Source organism: Chanodichthys erythropterus, chromosome 12 (genome assembly GCF_024489055.1).
Source record: "Chanodichthys erythropterus isolate Z2021 chromosome 12, ASM2448905v1, whole genome shotgun sequence".
Taxonomy (NCBI): Eukaryota; Metazoa; Chordata; class Actinopteri; order Cypriniformes; family Xenocyprididae; genus Chanodichthys; species Chanodichthys erythropterus.
The window spans coordinates 5377718-5397281 of NC_090232.1; the positions used below are offsets into that span (position 1 = coordinate 5377718).

Sequence of the window (19564 nt, forward strand, 5' to 3'; positions counted from 1 at the left end):
TACACTCTAAAAAAAATGCTGGGTTGTTTCAACCCAAGTTTGGGTCAAAAATGGACAAACCCAACCATTGGGTTAAATTTTTAAATGCATTTTTTAACCCAACGGTTGGGTTTGTCCATATTTGACCCAAATTTGGGTTGAAACAACCCAGCATTAGTGTAGTGTAGTTATTTGAGCATTTAAAGTGTGTTATTGTCTGTTGCTATGAGGTTGCTGGTATGTTCTGAGTGGTTACTGACCTATTGTGGGTGGTTGCTAGGTACACTCTTAAAAAAAGAGATACAAAAGCTGTCACTGGGGGGATACCCTTTAAAAGGGTACATCTTTGTACCCAACGGGTGCATATTAGTCCCTCTAAAGATATATTGGTACCAAAAGTGTACTTATTAGTACCTAAATGGTACATATTACAACCTTTTTAAAAGGTACCATCACATTGACAGCTGAAAATGTAAAATTTTTTCAATAGTATAGTTGCTAAAAGGGGATCAGAGTGTTTTTTTTAGTGTGTATGAGAACATGTAGATAGTGTAATGGCAACAGCTAATAGAATGAATTAACAAAATGCAAAATGTTGAGTGTTTTATAATCAGATCTCTCAAATGAAATGCAACTTGACCTCCTTTAAGAGCATCTAAACAGACCGGCAAACACAAATTCCTTGACTCCCTCTTTCCAGAAGTTTCTCAGTTCACGCTCTCCAAAAGCCTGCTGGGCTTCCAGTCTCTGTCTGCCTGTGTTCCTCTCTAATTAGTCCTGTACCCCCACCAACCCTAACGACCACGCAGGCCTTTTCCAGGGCTCCTTCGTGTCCTCTAACTCAATTAACCCGAAGGCAAGACCACTGCCCTTCTATCCCTCTTTTCTCCCCCCCATCCCTCCTTCCTTTTGCCTCCAGGCTGGATTGTTCATTTAGGAAGTTCTCTCCAATCCTAATGCGCGGTGACGCCTATTACATAAGTTAAAGAGGCTTCTTTCATTTCTTCTCCCGCTGTCCCAGCGTTCACCTTTTTCCCGGGCTGGTTCCGCTCTTTTCTCTTTTAAAGAGAGATAATTGATATGCCCTGGATTCACAATGATTCCGGTGCACGGCCATGTGTCCGTGCATGCTCATTTTGAGGTTTTCTTTGTGAGTGCTAGCTTTTTTTATGTGCAGAAATATGAATGCAAGTAAGTGCATGTGCAATGATGAACCTTCTCGGGTGAAAACAAGATTAAAGCAACATGAAAAATAAATGCATAATAATTGCTTACTTCCTCTTGCATTTTTCTTCCAGGTTTAGCATTTAGGTTTTAACATTTCATATGCATCTGCAATTTTTAATGCACTGCATTTGTTTAAAAACAGATTTTCAGGGACAGTTTAACTGTTGATTTATAAAGTGACCCAAAAAAGCATTTGTACTCTTAGACTGAAAATGTGTTAATGGCTTTGCAACGGGTTTGCTCAAGGACACTTTTGTCAGGTTTCAAACAATTAAACAATAGATGCACTGTCTGAAATGGCATTGTGACACTCTGTGGTTGTGAAACATAGTTAACAATGAACTTCACCTGTGTGAGCTCGAGGAGATTTGACTTCATACATTCACTTTAAATCACCTTGAGAATGGCTCAGAATATAAAGCTTAAAGATACATCTTGCTTTGATCTAATGCAATGACATTTTGAAGTGTGACTTTAGCATCAAAGTGTCCAAATACTTTCTGGGGCCACTGAACGTGATGCGATGTGTGGTCTATTCATTGCCGTGTTTGTCTGTGGATGGATTGTGTGGTTAGTTTCCACAGGAAATGGCAGACAAGCTAAAGTTTCTCAGAAACACACTTGTAAGGTGCTTTCTTGTCGCTGACAGAGAATCATGTCCATATCCTGTGTGTGTGAGAATGTGAATGTATCTCCACGCCAGTCATGATTTGAAACTGTTTTTATAAGCTTGAGGTTAAGCTGCACACTTTGAAGCTTGGATTGCCCATTAGGGCTATATTATGTAATGTAGTTGACAATTGTGCAAGAAAATGTGATGCCAAATACTTTTGTCAGGGTTATTCTGAGTGTTCAAACTGAAAATTCCAAAACGAAAAAGTGCATTTTAAATACCAGGATGATGCATGTAATTAACCAAAAAAAATGAAGTGTGGAATGTTGGACACTTTATGCACTCAACTGTCGCAGGTTTAATTACATACTGGAGGGGAGGGGCTAACAGACACCAATGCTGAATGACAAAATAACCATATAAAATTCATACTCTACATGGTTGAGTACATAAGTACATAGTGTATAAGTACGTCATTTGGGGCGCAATTTAAATATGGCTCCTGTCCCACCAAAGTATATTGTATGTATGTATGTATGTAAATATTTATTTATTTATCCACACCCCATCCCTTTTTATCAGTCAGGCGATGAAAGCATGTACAAAAGCAGTACAATTCTCCACAACAAACTGCACAATTTATAGTATTTCCTCAGCAACCATGACTAAATATTAAAATTAGTCTAATATAATTATATACATAAAGAGTAGTCAGGAACTCACCACGCCTTCAAACAAGTCCAAATGAGGTGCGTAGACAAAAATATCCAAATAATGAATCATTTCAAAAGAGTCCGTGCACTCCACCAAAGAAGAAAAAACATCAAATGTGAGACAAACATGTGACCTTTGTCAATGCCAAATTTACAATGCTTAATACAGGAGCCATCTTAATTTAAGGAGTCACAAGGTTGCATATATCATGTGTAAATAATTTGTTTGGATTATTTGTTATAGTTTGGTTCAGTTGATCATGTGATCTATGCAACCATGTGATTCCTTAAATTAAGATGACTCCTGAACTAAGCATTGTAATTTTGGCACTAACAAAGGTCACAAGTGACCGAAACGTTTGCTCTTTTTTTTTTGTTTCTTCAGTAATTTAAAAAAAAAAAAAAAAAAAAATATATATATATATATATATATATATATATATATATGTTTTTTCTTCTTTGGTGGAGTGTGCAGACTCTTTTGTAATGATTATATACATAAAAAATAAATAAAACAATGACTTCAAATCAAATATTTAAATGAAATTCCACATAGTGAGATAATAAGAATAAGCTACACAAGTTATTTTCATACACTGTAAAAAATTAATTTCATGATTTATCACAACATTTTTTCTTTTGTCATATCTACTTAGGTAAAGTATGGAAGAGGATTAGGGCCAAGCAATAATAAAAAATTAAAACCATCTCGAGATTAAAGTTGTTAAATTTCGAGAAAAAAGTCTAAATAAAATGTTGAGAATAAATTTATTAAATTATGAGAAAAATGCCGTTAAATTTCGAAAAAAAGGCAAGATAAAATGTTGAGAATAAAGTCATTAAATTACGTGAAAAAAGTCGTTAAATTATGAGAAAAAAATCATTAAATTTCGAGAAAAAAGTCGAGATAAAATGTTGAGAATAAAGTCATAATTTAATGAGTTTATTCTCAACATTTTATCTCGACTTTTTTCTCGAAATTTCTTGAACAACTTTAATCTCAAGATGGTCTTATTTTTTTATTATTGCTTGGCCCTAATCCTCTTCCGTAGTAAAGTGGTTCAGATAACATAATATTTTGAGTTGAACCAATCACCTTCATTGTGTTAACTCAAATTTTTAATTTCAATGAACTCAAATTTTTAAGGCAACCAGGTAACTTACTTTTTTAAGTTAAACCAACAATTGTTTTATAGTGTAAACAAATTTTAGTCTAAATATTCATAGTATAATTGTTGTATAGTGTAAACCTTACCATAAAAAAATAATATCAGTGATTGTATTTCATGATGAATTTATTTCATGTAAGTTGTAGAAAGATATGTGTTGTTGTTGAAGTGCTTGTTGCTGAAATGAGAAAGGGTGGGAAGGTGCAGAAGGAGGGTGGAAGAGAAAGGACCATGCAATTATGGAATTTCATCCCTCTTTCTCTCGGAAACTTAATCTTCCCCTGCCTTTGGGTAAAGCCGAAGGCTCATTCAGGCAGGAATGTCAGGACGAGTTTTAGAATGTAGTTTGAGTTTGCAGAGCGAGAGAGAGAGAGAGAAAGAGAGAATGCTGCAGAATTTCACGGTATAGGTTTACGATGGGGGAGGCAAATTAACACACGTAAGATTGTAGCACTCAAAAATTTGTATTATTTATGACTTTCGACAAATATCGAATTTTGTCTTTCATTTAACAAAAAAGTCTGAAACATACTGTGTCAGAACACATGTACGCATTGTATTCCCAGCGTTGCCACAAGGGGCACTATAGCTGACATTAGCATAAATTGTCTTCTTCTACAATCAGTTTTCTCTTTCAGATCAAAGACAGTTTGAAGAGAACCATAGCAGATTAAAGCAAGAAAAACAGTCAACCCTTTATAGCTCAATAACATTTTTGTGCACTCTTGATAGTAACTTTAATCAAACGCTCTATCTTGAGAACACATGCAATATCTGCATGCTCACGTGTTCATCCTAAAGTTCAAATAAAGAACAAAATGATTTAGTTGTGCACAAAGCCAATGTTGTTTTTATTCAGAATCATGTTTTAAAACACATACAGATTGTGACCGTGAAGAAACGGGGAAGCCTCTGACTGCCAGAGACACAGATAAAAACTTCAGGATGGAACACAGACATGGGCTCTCTTGTTCCCTGCCCCCACCGAGCACCTCATCCTGATCGCTCTCTCTCTCTCGCTCTCTCTCTCTTTCTCTCAGCACATTGCTGTTTGATTGCTTAAGCCCGGTGGTCAGACAATGGGCGTATAAAGAATGGGCCGCTTCCTTCCTTCCTGTTGAGTATTCTGCCTTGATGAGCAGACTGAATAGATCTGGGCTTCAGAACGGGGCATGAGCGCCGGGACCCAGCTAAAACCAACAAAGAGACGCTCTGGGGGCTTTTCCAATTGCTCTGCTGCCTACTCTCTCTCTCTCTCTCTCTCTCTCGTTCTTTCTGTGCACAAATGCACTCTCTTTTTTCAGATTTTCTTGCTTAATGGGGGTGTCTCTCTGGAGCTGATATTTTTGTTTCAGTTTGGATTTTGCAGAGTTCAACAACTTCTTAAAAAACTTTTTTTAAGCTTTTTTTTTGGTGTTGACTCTAATCGTGAATGAATAATGTTCCATTTAATGCAATGTATTTTGACAGCCTGTTGACTCTTAATTATGTAATGCACTGCAAAAAATCTTTCTCATCTTTCTTAAAGAAATAGATCACACAAAAATAAATCGAATCATTGAAAATCATTTATGAATGTGGATTTGAGTTTCATGAAGATTCTTCAGAACCTCTCCCTCCGTGTACCATGAAAAAAGCAAATTAAGTAAAATGAATAAATGATGACAGAATTTGTTTTTGGGTGAATCATTTTTTTAAATCGGTAACTTGTCTTACAAAAGATATTAAGACTAATTTTTAATTATCTTGTTCTATTAGATGTTTTTTATTTCAGTTATTAACCTCAAAGTTTTTTTTTATCTTCATTTACGCCTTTATTTTTTGCAGTTAAACCTCAAACCCAACATTTAGTCCTGTGGTAACCAGTCAGAGCTATCTATCTTTGCTTGCGTAGCTTGTCCTCATTGACGTTGTTAAATTTAGAATGAGGATGGAAGTAATCAATACCCTTTCAAACCATACCAACCATCAATAGAGGGGTACGTAACGTCTTGAACGAGAAAATTAAGCCACTTCCCATTAGTCTTATCCACTCCTTTTGACGATAACTAGACATTCCGGCCTAGCCGAGCACTTAATACTAGTGTTAATTTTGGGGACAAAGTAAGTTCCGTTCCGTCTGTTGTCTGTTTATTGAGGTCAGCCCTCCCAGCCTTTATCTGACCCATTTCTCTGCTCAATGGAGAAATCTATATTTCTCCATTTCTCTTGAACTTGGCATGCAATTGCAGCTCTTTCAAAAGGGTGTCATTTTTCCCCATCTATCCTTCTTTTGTGCTGCCTGCACCCATAACAACACATTTAGCGGCTGCTAAACACTCGCACGCAAAGTAGGAAACATGCGCGTGCGTGCTGGTACACACACACACACTCAAAGGCTGCCCTGTGAGAATACCAAGCAGGTAGTTGAAGAGGCTTAAGAGGCGGTGAAATAACTGAGGGCCATTGAAAAGATGGTGAATACACAAGGGTTCGAATGTGGGGGTAAACTGTTGGCCCATTGTCATTTAAAGTAATGTCTTTAACCCTTTGTGGGACTTTCTTGAGCAAACCAACCCCCTGTCGCTGCCCTGCCATTCACAGCTTAAAACAATGGGTGGGAGGCAAGCCGGAAAACGACGCACTCGAGCGATTGGGACGGTTTTGTTTCTCTACCTTTTGCCGCGTAAATGGGGAAGGGGGCTCATCCCTAGCGAGGGGGTGAAAGCTGGCTGCCTGTCACTCAAACCCTCTGCAAAATAACAAACATGCGCCAACACGCTGAACCAACAGTGCGAATGCCAGTAGTGGATATCATGTCACAGGGAAGAAAATGGGAAAAAGGCACAGCCTTTTACATTGTGACTATACAATACGCTGCTACATAAATGCATTGCAAGATCGCAATATATTATTTTAAACACATTTGCTATATATATATATATATATATAAATATATATATATATATATATATATATATATATATATATATATATATATATATATATATAAATTCTAGCAGCAATGTCATAACCTTGACACTGTTAAGCTGCTTTAGTTTAGAAGAGTTGTTTCCAAATGATGGTTCATACCCCAAAAATGGGTTGCAGCACTAATAATGCAACTAACCATATAATCGTGTATAGGGTGGAAAATTTCTGGTAAATTTCCGGAAACTTTCCAGAAACCTAATGAGAGTTGGAAACTTAATGAGAATTTACATGAATTAATTGGAAATTTGGGGTAATTTATATATAATATCATATAAAAACATAAATAAAAAACATTTTGTTTGGTCATAAGCAGATATGCATTCACACTATTACAAATGTTAAAAATGACATTTTTGATTTAGTTGAGTAACCTTTAATTCATTGAACAACAAAAAATGCATGTTGAAAAAACATATTCCCCATACATATCCCCCACCCCCCAAAAAAGTCCCATTAAAAATGTGAAATGCAAGCATTTTCTCTTGAGCCTCTGGTTTCTGCATTTTTTCCCTTAATCCTCAATAACCCGTGCAGTAAATAGTGCGCTATATGCATGTGATTGAGGAATGCGCAGAGTAGAAATTCAACTCAATTTCAAGATTATGCTGCAAGATGAACTACATTTAAGTTCCCTGTAACCTGCAATTTTGCAATTTTCCAAGTTTATTCACATTAATTCCCAAATATTCCCATTAATTCTCATGGAAAGTTTCCAACTTTGGACATTCCCAGAATTTTGCAACCCTAGTTGTTGTAGACCAATTTTGGTGCAAATTCATGTCACTTTATTTGGAATGTCAAATCTTGAGAGCCATACTTTAAAATCAAATTGAGTTAAAGCGATTTTTGCCATATTCAAATAAACGCAAACTGAGTTATCATTGATGTTTCAGCAATCAAAATTCCCTTTCTGAATTTCTTAATACAAATGGGTTAAAGACCACACCTTACACAACTGCATGCAATGCAACTTGCAGAGCATTAAGGGAGCAAAAACTTCCTCAAAAGCAGAATTGATAAAGCATCTTGCGTATGCCATATCTACTCCTAATATTCCCACAGGGCAGTTTCCATAACACAAACGAGGATTGGAGGGAGCGTAGCAAACTACGGCTTGCCAACAGAAACAATCTCTGATCCTCCTGATGTCAACTAGTGGTTTGCATACTTCAATGATTAAACCAGTGCCAGATGTTTCCCATGGAAGTAAATGTAGCCAGTATCCGCTGCTGGCAGGGGATGCTGGAAGTTACCCCTGAAGGTCTGGGCCAAGATCAGGGCTTCTTTGTAAGGAATCTGAGATCTGTTTGTTTGGGTGGTTTTGTAAGAAAAAACAACACTTGGAGTTTCATGTACTGATGTTAATTAATTGGTAATTATAACGATGCACGGCTGTCTTAATTCAGTGTGACTATTACATAACTAAAGATCTGTTGAGATTCCTGGTCACCAGAACAACACAATCTAATAGAGTTGTGCACTTTCCCAGTCAAGATTATGTCTCCAAATGGTCATGGCTACAGCAAGATCATTCATGAAATAACAGTCAACACCATTCAATACTCAATGTTGCAGTTATAGTGAGCTATATTAAGCTTCACTTGATCTCTTTTGTGCAGGAAGATCTCATCGATAGAATCTCTCAGTAATGCACCTATTTTGCTGATTTGTCAACGTACACTATCGCTTTCATCGCCTTATTTTCAGATGACCTCGAAACCGAAGCTCTGCGAACATCACGGCTGTCATCATAAACGCAAAGTGAAATGCGACCCTGACAGAAGATCCATAGGGTAAACAAAGGCAATTGAAAGCACAGTAGATTTCCTGTAATGGGTCTTTGTGCACAAAGGCTAAAAACAAGGCCAACAGCAGGCCAGAAAGAACACAGAAAAGGCATTGTTTAATTTCAAAACGTTAATATATTTTCTATTTTATAGTGAACATATGCATCAGATTTGACACCCTTGTCACCCTTTTTTTTGCAGCAACAACAGAGGAGGTTTTGTTTCTCAAAGTTGGGGTGATGCCTATAAAGATGCCTCTCAAAATAAATATTACTTTATAAAATAATAAAACTTCAAATAAATATTTTTACACTAAACAATGTGTTGAAATTAGAAAATAAAGTTTTTCTTAGGGTCACTGTACAATTTACAAGTATAGCTGTAGGGATAATTCATGTAAGGTTTCTCTTCTATAAGGCAAAATATCAAAAGAGTGATTGACGTACATTCGAAACGAATGTACAACACTATACACGTTTTATATATGCATCATATATATGGATCTGTCAAGGTGCCTCTGGTTTGGCACAATGTGTTTCACAGTTGAAATATTATATGTACAAAAATAAAATCTCTCAGAAAAAGAGCTCATTTGCTAATTTACATACTTTGCAGATACTATTCACAAACAGTTAGTTAGGAGAGTCTGTCACCTTTATCAGTCATATTACTGAATGTCAATAAGGCTAACATTCTGGACTTCAGTTTAGAACGAAAAGAACAGGGAAGGTTGTTGCGACAAACGTTATCCCCCTTAAAGAGTGAAAGAGAGAGAGAGAGAGAGAGAAAGTGGATAAGAGAAAAGCAAAACACAAACAAACAAACCACTTCAAACCAGTTTTTGCCAATCCAATGTCACCTCATGGTCTACAGTGCCAAAACTACAACAATTTGTGAAAATTGTTCCACTGCTCTGGAGATAGTCCCAGATAAGGTTATCTTCCCAGGGCTACTCCAGGAACCGAGCCTCATCAACTCCTTTGTTCTTGCAGCGGCATCCTGGCCGACTGGTGCAGTCATAGCACGCCTGGCACAGTGCCACGCAGCCCTTCGCCGGGAGGTAGCAAAGAAGGCAGGGCAAGAAAAGTGTCAGGACGCTTATGGCCGACCACCGCATGCAGCAATGCGACTGGCTGCAAGAGAAGGGCTTGTCCGCGCACACATCCTCATCGTCGCTGGAGCAGTGGTAGAACAGACCTTTGACGCAGCAGACACAGGTGACATAGTCCATCGTGGTTGTCGCCGAGCAAACGCACCTGCGCCCGCACATCCAACAGGAGGGCAGGGTCCGAGGGCAGGTGCAGGCTTTGCACTTGCAGCGGCCGCAGTCCTCGCAGCGATTCGAGTGCTTTCCGTCGGCGGCCTGGCCTCCGGCCGGCGCAAAGGGTTTCAGTTCGTCCTGCTTCGGCTCAGAGCGTTTAGGCTGCACTCTCACCACCCGATCGACCATCCCGGCTGTGTTTCCCAAAAGTCTTTGCTCCGATGAGGTGCTACCTGTGCTCGCCCTAGCCGTACCGTGCGAGCCATCGCTGGGGCCACTGTTGGATCTGCTCACGTCACTCCTAGGCGACTGAGGGACTTGTGGAGGAGTCTGCTGTCCAGCTCGTTCGGCTCTCGGGGAGCTTCTATGCTCGGAGAGCTCAATGGAGGCGATGGAATTCAGGCTGGAAGGTTGCGAGTCCACTTTCTGCTGAGAGACCAGCGGCCGGGGTGCCACCGTCGGGCCCTCCGTGTACTCATTGCTGCTGCGGATGGTCCTGATCTGGTCCAGGGAGAGCACCTGACCTTCCCAAGGCTCTGAGTCCCCAGTTTGGGGTCTGCCACTGTCACGCAAAGCTCGCAGCAAGCCAGAGGAGCCGCTGCCGCCGCCATTTTGAGCTCTCGTCTCCATCTTTACTCTGAAGTGGGAACCCTCCGGCTGGCATTGAACACATCTGAAGTCCTATGGGAAAGGCAGACAGTTAAACGAGAGCGTACAGGGAAGTAAAATCCCATAAACTAACCATATGTAAATCATATCAAATAGGCAAAAAGAAAAGGCAGATGGCAGGCTCCTTCATGCAAATCTCCCAACTACACCCCACCTCTACAGCCCTGGAAGGCTGGCCATCAATGGGACAGGCCTTTACCACCTGCAGCTATCAAGTTCATAAGGAACATCTAGTAGACTCAAAACCATTTTTGCTCTACAATGTCTCAGGACCTGCATATCACCTGATCAGAAATAAATAAGGATCTCTTTGCAGAGTAAAATCTACCAGTTTGTCTTGTCCACAAGCATCTTCCTCAACTATCCTCAACAAGTGATGGAGAGATTGAGACATGTTCCTTCCTATACATACCCTACAAATGACAGCCTTTTTCTTAACTTGTCTGCACATTCATACAAAGTCTCAGGAAGTTTTTCCTTGCCGTTATTGCCTTTGGCACTATGTGTATTGTGCTATACAAATAACTATTCTTTTGTGTTGATTTTGTTTAGCAGTTGTGTTGATTTTAACATTGCAAACACCATTATCATTGTTCATTCCTTGCAGAGCACATTATAACTTCTTGTAAAAGCTAGCAGGGGTGAATTCAGGTTGATTGGGACACTTTTCCTAATTCATCTCAATGGCAGAAAGTGTCCCAATCTCCCTGAATTGACATAGGAATAATCAATAAAAGCACACCAACTTCACTTTGCTTTTTGATTACAAGGAACCAAAATGCAATTGTTTAAAGAGATTGAAAAGGCAAGTAGCCTAATGTACAGGGGGGGAAATATCAATGTTGGCTTTGTACTTGGATAATGTTTGAGGAAAGTGTTCCGTTAAGAATAAAAGTTTGCAATGGCCCAATGTCATAATGTTACTGATTCGAATCGAAAATTTTAATATCTAATAGTTGATGTGCACAGGAGCAATAACGTGACGTTCACAAATGCATTATGACGCTGTCAATGGGGGGCGGAGCTCTTGACACAAATACTTACAGAAAAATAAAATATCCACATGTTGAGGTACAAAAAAAAAAGTGTATATATATGAAAGCATACATCTCAGTCGGGACCCTCAGCACCAGTTGAGTTCAATCTAAATAACACTACCCCAAATTACCATATCAATGCACAATTCCCTTTCCACAGAGAGGCCCCATCAGCAAAATGTCTGTTAAACATCTGTTTATCTCCTCAATGCTATTTAAACTTCTGATCTGGGTTATCAGCATGCATACTAACTTTATAACGATACTTAACTTGGTTGGACCTTGCATTGAGTAGAGAAACTTTTTTCTTTGAAACAGCAGCCAAAGTTTTTATTAAAACACTTAGTGGACCTTCATTTACTTATTTATTATTATTTTTTTAAGCATATAAATTACGTTTATCAGTGTTTATTTGCCAATTAAAATGAGACAAAGTAAATGTGTAAAGTTATTGTGTTTAGTGTGTCTTCTTATGTGATTAAATAATAAACCTGCAGCTGTAGGTGACGTTTTTCAATAGCGATTCGCAACTTTAACTTAATGAAAAGTAAGTCAAAGTAAGTAGCCTACGCAGGGAACAGATCCGTATGGCAACTATTTGCACAGCTGCACGAATGGCGCGGAGCATGAGCACTGGAAAAAGTCACGGACTATAATATAAATGGGCGACTATATAAACCACGCGCAAATAAATTAAACTAAATTAAATTCGTGTCAAAATGCACTGCAAAAAGTTGGTCACTTACCGTGATCTCACCACCTCAACCCCCTATTTGTGTTGTGAAGAGTATATCCTACTAGTAGGAATTTCTCTTTGGTTATTCCTCAGTTCATTGGAAGATTCATTCACAAAAATCCAGATGAGAGCAAACACTCGCGCGTCCTCTTATTCGCGTATTTTTCTCGCGCAACTCGCGCGAAAAAATAAGGTCAGAATTTAAATCCAAGTAGACCGTAGTATAGTTTAACTTATGTTGTTAAACCGCGAATTATGCCAAAAAGTAAATAAGTTCCAGAATCCAACAAAATGAGCTGAGTTTATAGAGAAATAAAAATGAAACGCTGAAGACTTTTTCAAGAAGAAGCGTTGCGGTTCCCAAGTTGAATGTTTGGCTGCATGGCACACACTGTGCTGCTTTCAAGTTTTTCAGCTCTTGTTTTTTTCTTCTTTCCGGAGAGGAGGTCGGGTTTATGCTGTAAATGGCGTCATGTGGAAGTGAAGGGGGTGAACAGAGTAGCTGTTGTCCCAGAGGATATATCGTATCCGGTCCCAGCTCATTGGCTCTACAGGACTCAACATTCACTCCCTGTGTGTGTGTGTGTGTGTGTCAGAACATTAGCACACGGACGTCCGATTCATTTGAGCGACTCGGTTCACTCGAACGTTTTAGTTCAATGAAACAATTCAAAGAGCCGACTCACCAATTCCTTTGAGTTATTCTTCAAAGGTTTTCCTACATCTCATTGTAAGAATTAGGCTATTTTTATTTTATTTATTTTTTTTTACAGTAAAATAGCTGTTTACCCTACATTTTATATAGACTGTGCCCACTGTTGTTGTTTATGCAAATTATTTAATTAGCACTTTTTAAGTGAGGTTGACTTTAAAAAAAAGTTTCTGTCAGGTAAATTTCATGAAATCAAAATTCTGTTGACAGTGAGCTAAACGTCAACTGTATTAAAACGTTTTAAACAAATCAATAACGACAGAAATTAAAGTGATAACGACAACAATACTTGTGTTTTGCTAATGCTAATCCTAAAGGAAACTGAGAAGTCTGTTACATTCAAACTTTTGCACTCTGAAACACTTTTAATCAAATTTTTGTGGTCACTGAAAAATTGAAAACTGTTGAATCCTAACAACAGTAGCCTTTTAAGCAATATTGTTCCAACTAATGTTAATTAATATTGTTAATATTAATTGTTTTCGATATTGTGAACATTAGCTCCTATTCCACAGTTTTCCTCCTAAACAAAATATTGCCTTACAGTAGAGTGTGCTAATCGGTTCAACAGAATCATTCAAATGAATCTATTCATTCAAAAGATTCATTCGCGAATCATATATCGCTACAGCTGTAAACACTGTCTCCATCTTTCACGGCCTAAACATTTACTGTTGCTCAACCAGTATTATATTACTATGCACACTTGTGTTTATAACTTTAGCACTTTCTTCTCTTTTTGAAGACTTTTTAAAGGTAGGTAACCTAATGAAACTTAATGTGTTATATAGTCTAACATATAGTCTAACTTTCTGCAGTTGTTCACTGGTCACCACGAGTTTTAAAGTTTTTAGACTTGTATTTTCTTACCTTTAAAGATCATTAAAGAGTGCACATGCTTAGCCTAATTCTTATTTATATATAATGCCTTAAACTAAAATCTAAATAACCAAATAGTAACACTTTATTTTGATTGTCCCCTGTAGACATTCTGTTGACTATAAGTAACATTGCACCTACGTGTCAATTAACTCATATTAGTAAAGTATTCTGTCTGCTTAATATCTGGTAGTCTTTATTTTGATGGTTTCCCAAAAGACAGTCTGCTGACTATAAGTAACTTTGCAAATATATTTAAACTTATTCTACCTCTAACAATCTACTAATACTCTGATGAGAGTAGGTGAAACATCAGCAGAATGTCTAAAGGGGAATATCAAAATAAAGTGTAACCAACCAAATAACTAAATAATAATATTAATAACAATAATAAAAGCAAGATTTTATAATAAATTTAACTCAATGGAAAAAAATATCATTGGGTCTATTACTGCTCTCTAGTGGCATAAGACACAAAGAACAGCTGGCCTGCACCACCAGTTTAGTTTACATATAGTAAATAGAAAATCATATCCAAATTGCATTTATGTCAGGCTGGAAAATAGAATAAAATATGGTTTAGTTATTAACTATAATGGAAAATACAGTACGATTAACAAAGTTAATACACAATAGAGAAAGAGAAAAAAACATGTTTGATCCACAGTTAAATCTGATCTAGTAGTGATAGTGGATGAAAGACACCAATACAACAAGTTTACTTAGCGTGGAAATAGCTTCCATACAAAGACACTTTCTAATGTATGGACCATTGTGGGCTAATAGGAAGTACTCCCACAGGAGAATGTAGGCTTCTTCAAGTACCCCCCTTGACACATTGTCTGTCTGTCTCTCTAGCAACTTTTCTTTTAAAAGGCTGCAAAGCAATAACAGGCAAGGCTGCTTCTGTGTTATCAGAAGGAGGGGGTGAACAAATGCACCTTGAGGTGGCCTCAAATGAACATGGAGAGTCAAAGAGGAAACGAGCAGAGAGTGAGCGAGTTCCCAAACCCATGAGACTCCACCATCTCCAGCCGAGCGGCCCCTATTGTTTGGGGCCTCCTTTTCACCAGCCAAAGGTGAAAAGGTAACTGACAGGGGGCTTTGTGCCTGGTCATGGGGACTCCCATTGCCCAAGAACGCCCAGATTCCCTTGGTCACACATTGTCAATGGGGTCCATGAGGAAATGGGAGAAGGGGGTTGGACGAGGATCCAGGGGAAAAGTCTTTTAGAATAAGACACATAACGAATAGTTGGGTGAATCTCATGGAAACTGTCAAGAAATGTCTGGGTCATATGAAATGATTTCGTAGCACATTGCTTCAATTGTCATTACCATAACACTAGAAAATATATCATTCTCATTACTGTAATGCAAAAGATAATTATGATATATATTTAAATTTGTGCTTTCAAAGTGATTAATCACGATTAATTGCGATTAAACGCATCAAAACGAAAGTTTGTACACACTCGTTACATATATGTTTACAAACCTTTATGTTCGATGCGATGAATTGCAGTTAATCGATTTGACAGCACTAATTTTATAATTTAAATTAGTGCTGTCAAATCAATCGTGATGAATCACATCTAACATAAAAGTTTGTAAATATATAATGTGTGTGTATATATATATATATAATATATACACACACACACTCTTTTATGTTAGATGCAATTAATCACGATTAATCAATTTGAGACTCATGAGACTCCATACAAGTTTACAAACTTTTGTGTTATATGCGATTATTCCTGATTAATGGATTTGACAGCACTAATTTTGTCATTCAAATTAGTGCTGTCAAAACGATTAATCGCAATTAATCACATTTAAAAAAGTTTATAAAGTTTTATGGCGTTTCATGAGTCTCAAATTGATTGCAATGAATCGATTTGACAGCAAATGTATAACAAATGTAAAGTTAAACGTTGAAATGTACAATCTGTAATTTGTTGTAATGAATTTAATTCATGCTGATTTTGAAAAAAAAAATAAAAAATACACAAAAACAAAAAACCAACCAAACAAACAAACAAACAAACAAAAAAAAAGATTTTTATTGCATCTCAGTCATGACAATTTTGGGTGAACATCTGCTTAACTGTCATGAAAATATTGTTAAATAGTAAAACATTTCTCAATGATTCTGAAATAAGCTTATTTTTTTTTTTTGATTATTCCTTTTTTTTTTTTTCTGATATTGGAGTAAAAAATAACCCAGAAATTTCTTTGTGAGAATCAGCCACAATATGAAGTGATGCTAAAAATACAACCAAAATAAAATAAATAATAAAATGAAATGAAATGAAATAAAATAAAATAATAGAACAAGTAATAAAAAGGGCTATCTGACGTCTAGTTTGCAAAAATAATACATGTGCCTACAAGTCTTCTGGTATTATTTCCAAGTTTACCTCTTCAAGGAACAGCTGTCTTTCTCTTTCTTAGACTGTCTAATCGCCTCCATCCAAAGCACCTCGAACAAAAGCTTAAACAGGTTTGTAAAGATCAAGAGGAAGCAATGGACAAAATGCATACAGACGGTTTAGCTTTGAGCTAAGCTCAATGTGACATGAATTTGTGGGCTTAATAAAGTTGCTTGACGTTTTCCTTTCCTGGTGTTTCTTTTTTCCTCTTGCTCTGTGAGATAAGCTCCACTGTCACCTCAGGCTTTAGCGCGGTTTCAATTTTGTTGGAAGAGACAAAAATAGAGAGATAGAGAAGTTTCAATTATGACCTGTCATTTATTGTAATGTTTTTTTGAGATAATGCAGAAAGTCTTAGACTTCATCACAGCATACCATTTCATCAATTCCAATAAAGACTTCAAGGCGAATTTTGCACTGGCATCTTTCTTTAGAAAATGTAAAACAATCTGGTTTATTTTATGATCATGTTTTGGATAGCTATGTTAAACCAATCTCCTTATTGCAGTTGTTTAAATATATTTTACCAACCCCTGTTATTTCCACTGACTTGCTTGAAACAAAACCAAAAACCACAGAGTGTCAGTCTGTGCTCAGAAACACATGTTAGTCACACTCGGTAACGTCTCCAAAATATTTGACAGATAATCACGGGAATGTCTGAGTGTATGTTGTATAATGTGTTTGTACGGAAGAGAAACCATATATTATTCGTTTGCTCGTGTGTTGGAGTGAACCACAAGGGTCGAGAGTGGGTGTTAAAGGAAAAGCAAGAAAACGAGCGCAAGGATGCACATGCGAACATGGAGCCAAGTAATAATGACCCCTGGTGAGCTCTAGGCATCGGAAGGAAACACAGAGTGCCCTGTAATTAGGCATTTTATAATGTGCACCAAATTCTTTGATAATGCAACAAGGGGACGGTGGAGGGGGGCCATTTCAAAACCACAATAGTTGACTCTGGAGCCAGTTAGCCCAATTAAAGCAGGTTATGCACAGTCATTATGCTAGGTCGGGACAGATCTCATAGGAAGTTTAGGCCTCGTATAAAGAAAAAAAGTCTCTTGGAGCCCTAGGGCGAGCTGTATGGGCTTCGCCTGGCATCGTTTAGCAGTTCTCGCACTTCCAAGGATGAATGCCAGATTTGAAGCAATGAAATCTTTGCCCTTAATTTGCTTGTGAATAGCATTGGCGATACTCTGGTTTTTGTTTTGATAGCAGGGTCACTTCTTTGAATGAAGTCTGAATGCCAAATCTGGAAAGATAATTAGGAAAGACAATGAACTGCAAAATGGGTTTAATAACCTCATCAGCTTTGCTAGGAATGTTTCAAATGATGTTTCATCATTTCAGATGTAGATATAAGGTTGTTTTAGCACAGTGTGAACTTGGGGTTTGTATATTAGTATTGCACACGTAAGCAACCACCCAAAACACCCTAGCAGCCACATAAAAAATCCCTTGTAACCACCCAGAATGCCCAAGCAACACAAAAAAAAACAACAACAACAACAAAAAAAAAAAACACATACACAGAACAAACAAATTGTGAAATGTCTGGCAAAAGAAAATGGCAGCTGTGTTTGCCAGAAATGTAATTTTAAAAACAGTATGGTAGCAACATTTAGGTTTTATAGATTGTAGATTTACAGTAATATATATTGCATAGCAATACAGTGAAGCACTTTGGACACCTTTGTAACAGCGTAGCAACACCCTAGGAACCACATCGCAACACATTCAAAACAATTAGAACATTTAGGAAGTACATAACAGCCACCTAACAATGCAGTGAAGCACTCAGAGCACCTTTGTTAAAGGATAGCATCACCCTAGCAACCACATAGCAACTCATTCAAAGCAATCAGAATACTTATGAATTGCATAGGAACCACCTAGTAATGCAGTGAAGCACTCAAAACACCGTTGTAACAGCATAGCAACACCCTAGCAACCACATAGCAACTCAATCAAAACACTCAGAACACTTAGGAACTGCATAGCAACACAGTGAAACAATGCAGTGAAGCACTCTGAACACCTTTGTTACAGCATAGCAACACTCTAGCAACCACATACACTGTAGCAACCCATCTAAAACACTAAGAATACATAGAAACTGCAATGCAACCACCTAGAAATTTAATGAATCACTCAGAACACCTTTGATATAGCATAGCAACACCCTGGCAACCACATAGCAACTCATTCAAAACACTCTGAATACTTAGGAACTATATAACAACCACCTAGTAATGCAATGAAGCACTCGGAACACCTTCGTAATTGCATAGCAACACGCTAGCAACCACACAACACATTCGAAACACTTTGAATACTTATAAAGTGTATAGTAACCATCTAGCAATGCAGTAAAGCCACACATTCAAACAACTATATGGCAGTCTGTTGCTAGGGTAATTTATCTTTCTAAACACTTTTGTTACAGCATAGCAACACCCTAGTAACCACATGGAAACACATTCAAAACACTTAGAACACTTAGGAACTGCATAGCAACAACCTAGCAGTGCAGAGAAGCACTTGGAACATATTTGTTACAACAAAGTAACAAACTCAAAACATTCAGAATGCTTATTATCAGTTTACTGCATAGCAACCACCTTAAATACCCTAGCAACAGCCTGTCATATAAGTGGTTGCTTATGATGTGACCCTTTCAGTTGAATATGGGACTCTGTAGTACAAGGTTATGTGCTGAGGATTTAACATTTATGGGGTTTGAAGCTTAATATATCTGTTCTGGAAAATGCAGATATACAAGAAAATATGGAATAAAAATGCATTTTGCTGATCCTTTTATAAACATAGTTTATCAAGTGACTTGTAGTAAAATTAGTCAAAATAATGTACTTCTGTCTCAGATAAGATGAAATCTCCAGCACACTGCAAACAATATCAAGACTTATTGCAGCACATTTGCTTTTAGCCATGAAAAGAAAAAGGTTGCATAAACAAAAGTATTGCTTAAATCATTTTTATAGTTAATAGGTACCACTTCCTCTTTTTTATTGCCTCTATCTCTTGCACTTCTTAAAACGGTCATGCTCACACACAAATCAAACCCTTCATTTTCGTTGTAAATTCTGCATCCTTTGAACCCTTATAATATCCCTTGGAACCTTGGACAGTTCATGTCCCCTTCAGACCCCCAAACACACAACACACTTTTGCTTGCACACAGTGGAGTGTTTAAGGTTCAGATGAAAACCATTACACAAATTTTGCGGTTCCTGTTTTTATATCCTCTTCTCCGGCAGTCATCTGGGACAAAGAAATGGATACTTGGCAAGCTCTTCTTCCTCCAGAAAAAGAAATGAATAACAATCCCGTCTCCTCAAACTGTGCTTCCGC

General features: G+C 37.6%; 1 protein-coding gene across 2 annotated transcripts; it reads right to left on the reverse strand.

Annotated features, from left to right (window-relative positions):
• Window positions 1-6735: 6735 nt before the first annotated feature.
• Window positions 6736-13116, reverse strand: spry2 (sprouty RTK signaling antagonist 2). Of its 2 annotated transcripts, none has more exons than XM_067403108.1 (2): window positions 12175-13116; window positions 6736-10395 (listed from the first exon to the last, which is right to left on the reverse strand). In XM_067403108.1, the coding sequence occupies exon 2, from the start codon at window positions 10350-10352 to the stop codon at window positions 9411-9413; it is 942 nt and encodes a 313-aa protein (XP_067259209.1). In that variant the 5' UTR covers window positions 10353-10395; window positions 12175-13116; the 3' UTR covers window positions 6736-9410. The 2 variants fall into 2 exon arrangements, with proteins under 2 accessions (XP_067259209.1, XP_067259208.1); XM_067403107.1 differs by having other exon boundaries at window positions 6736-10403; window positions 12175-13115.
• Window positions 13117-19564: the final 6448 nt, after the last annotated feature.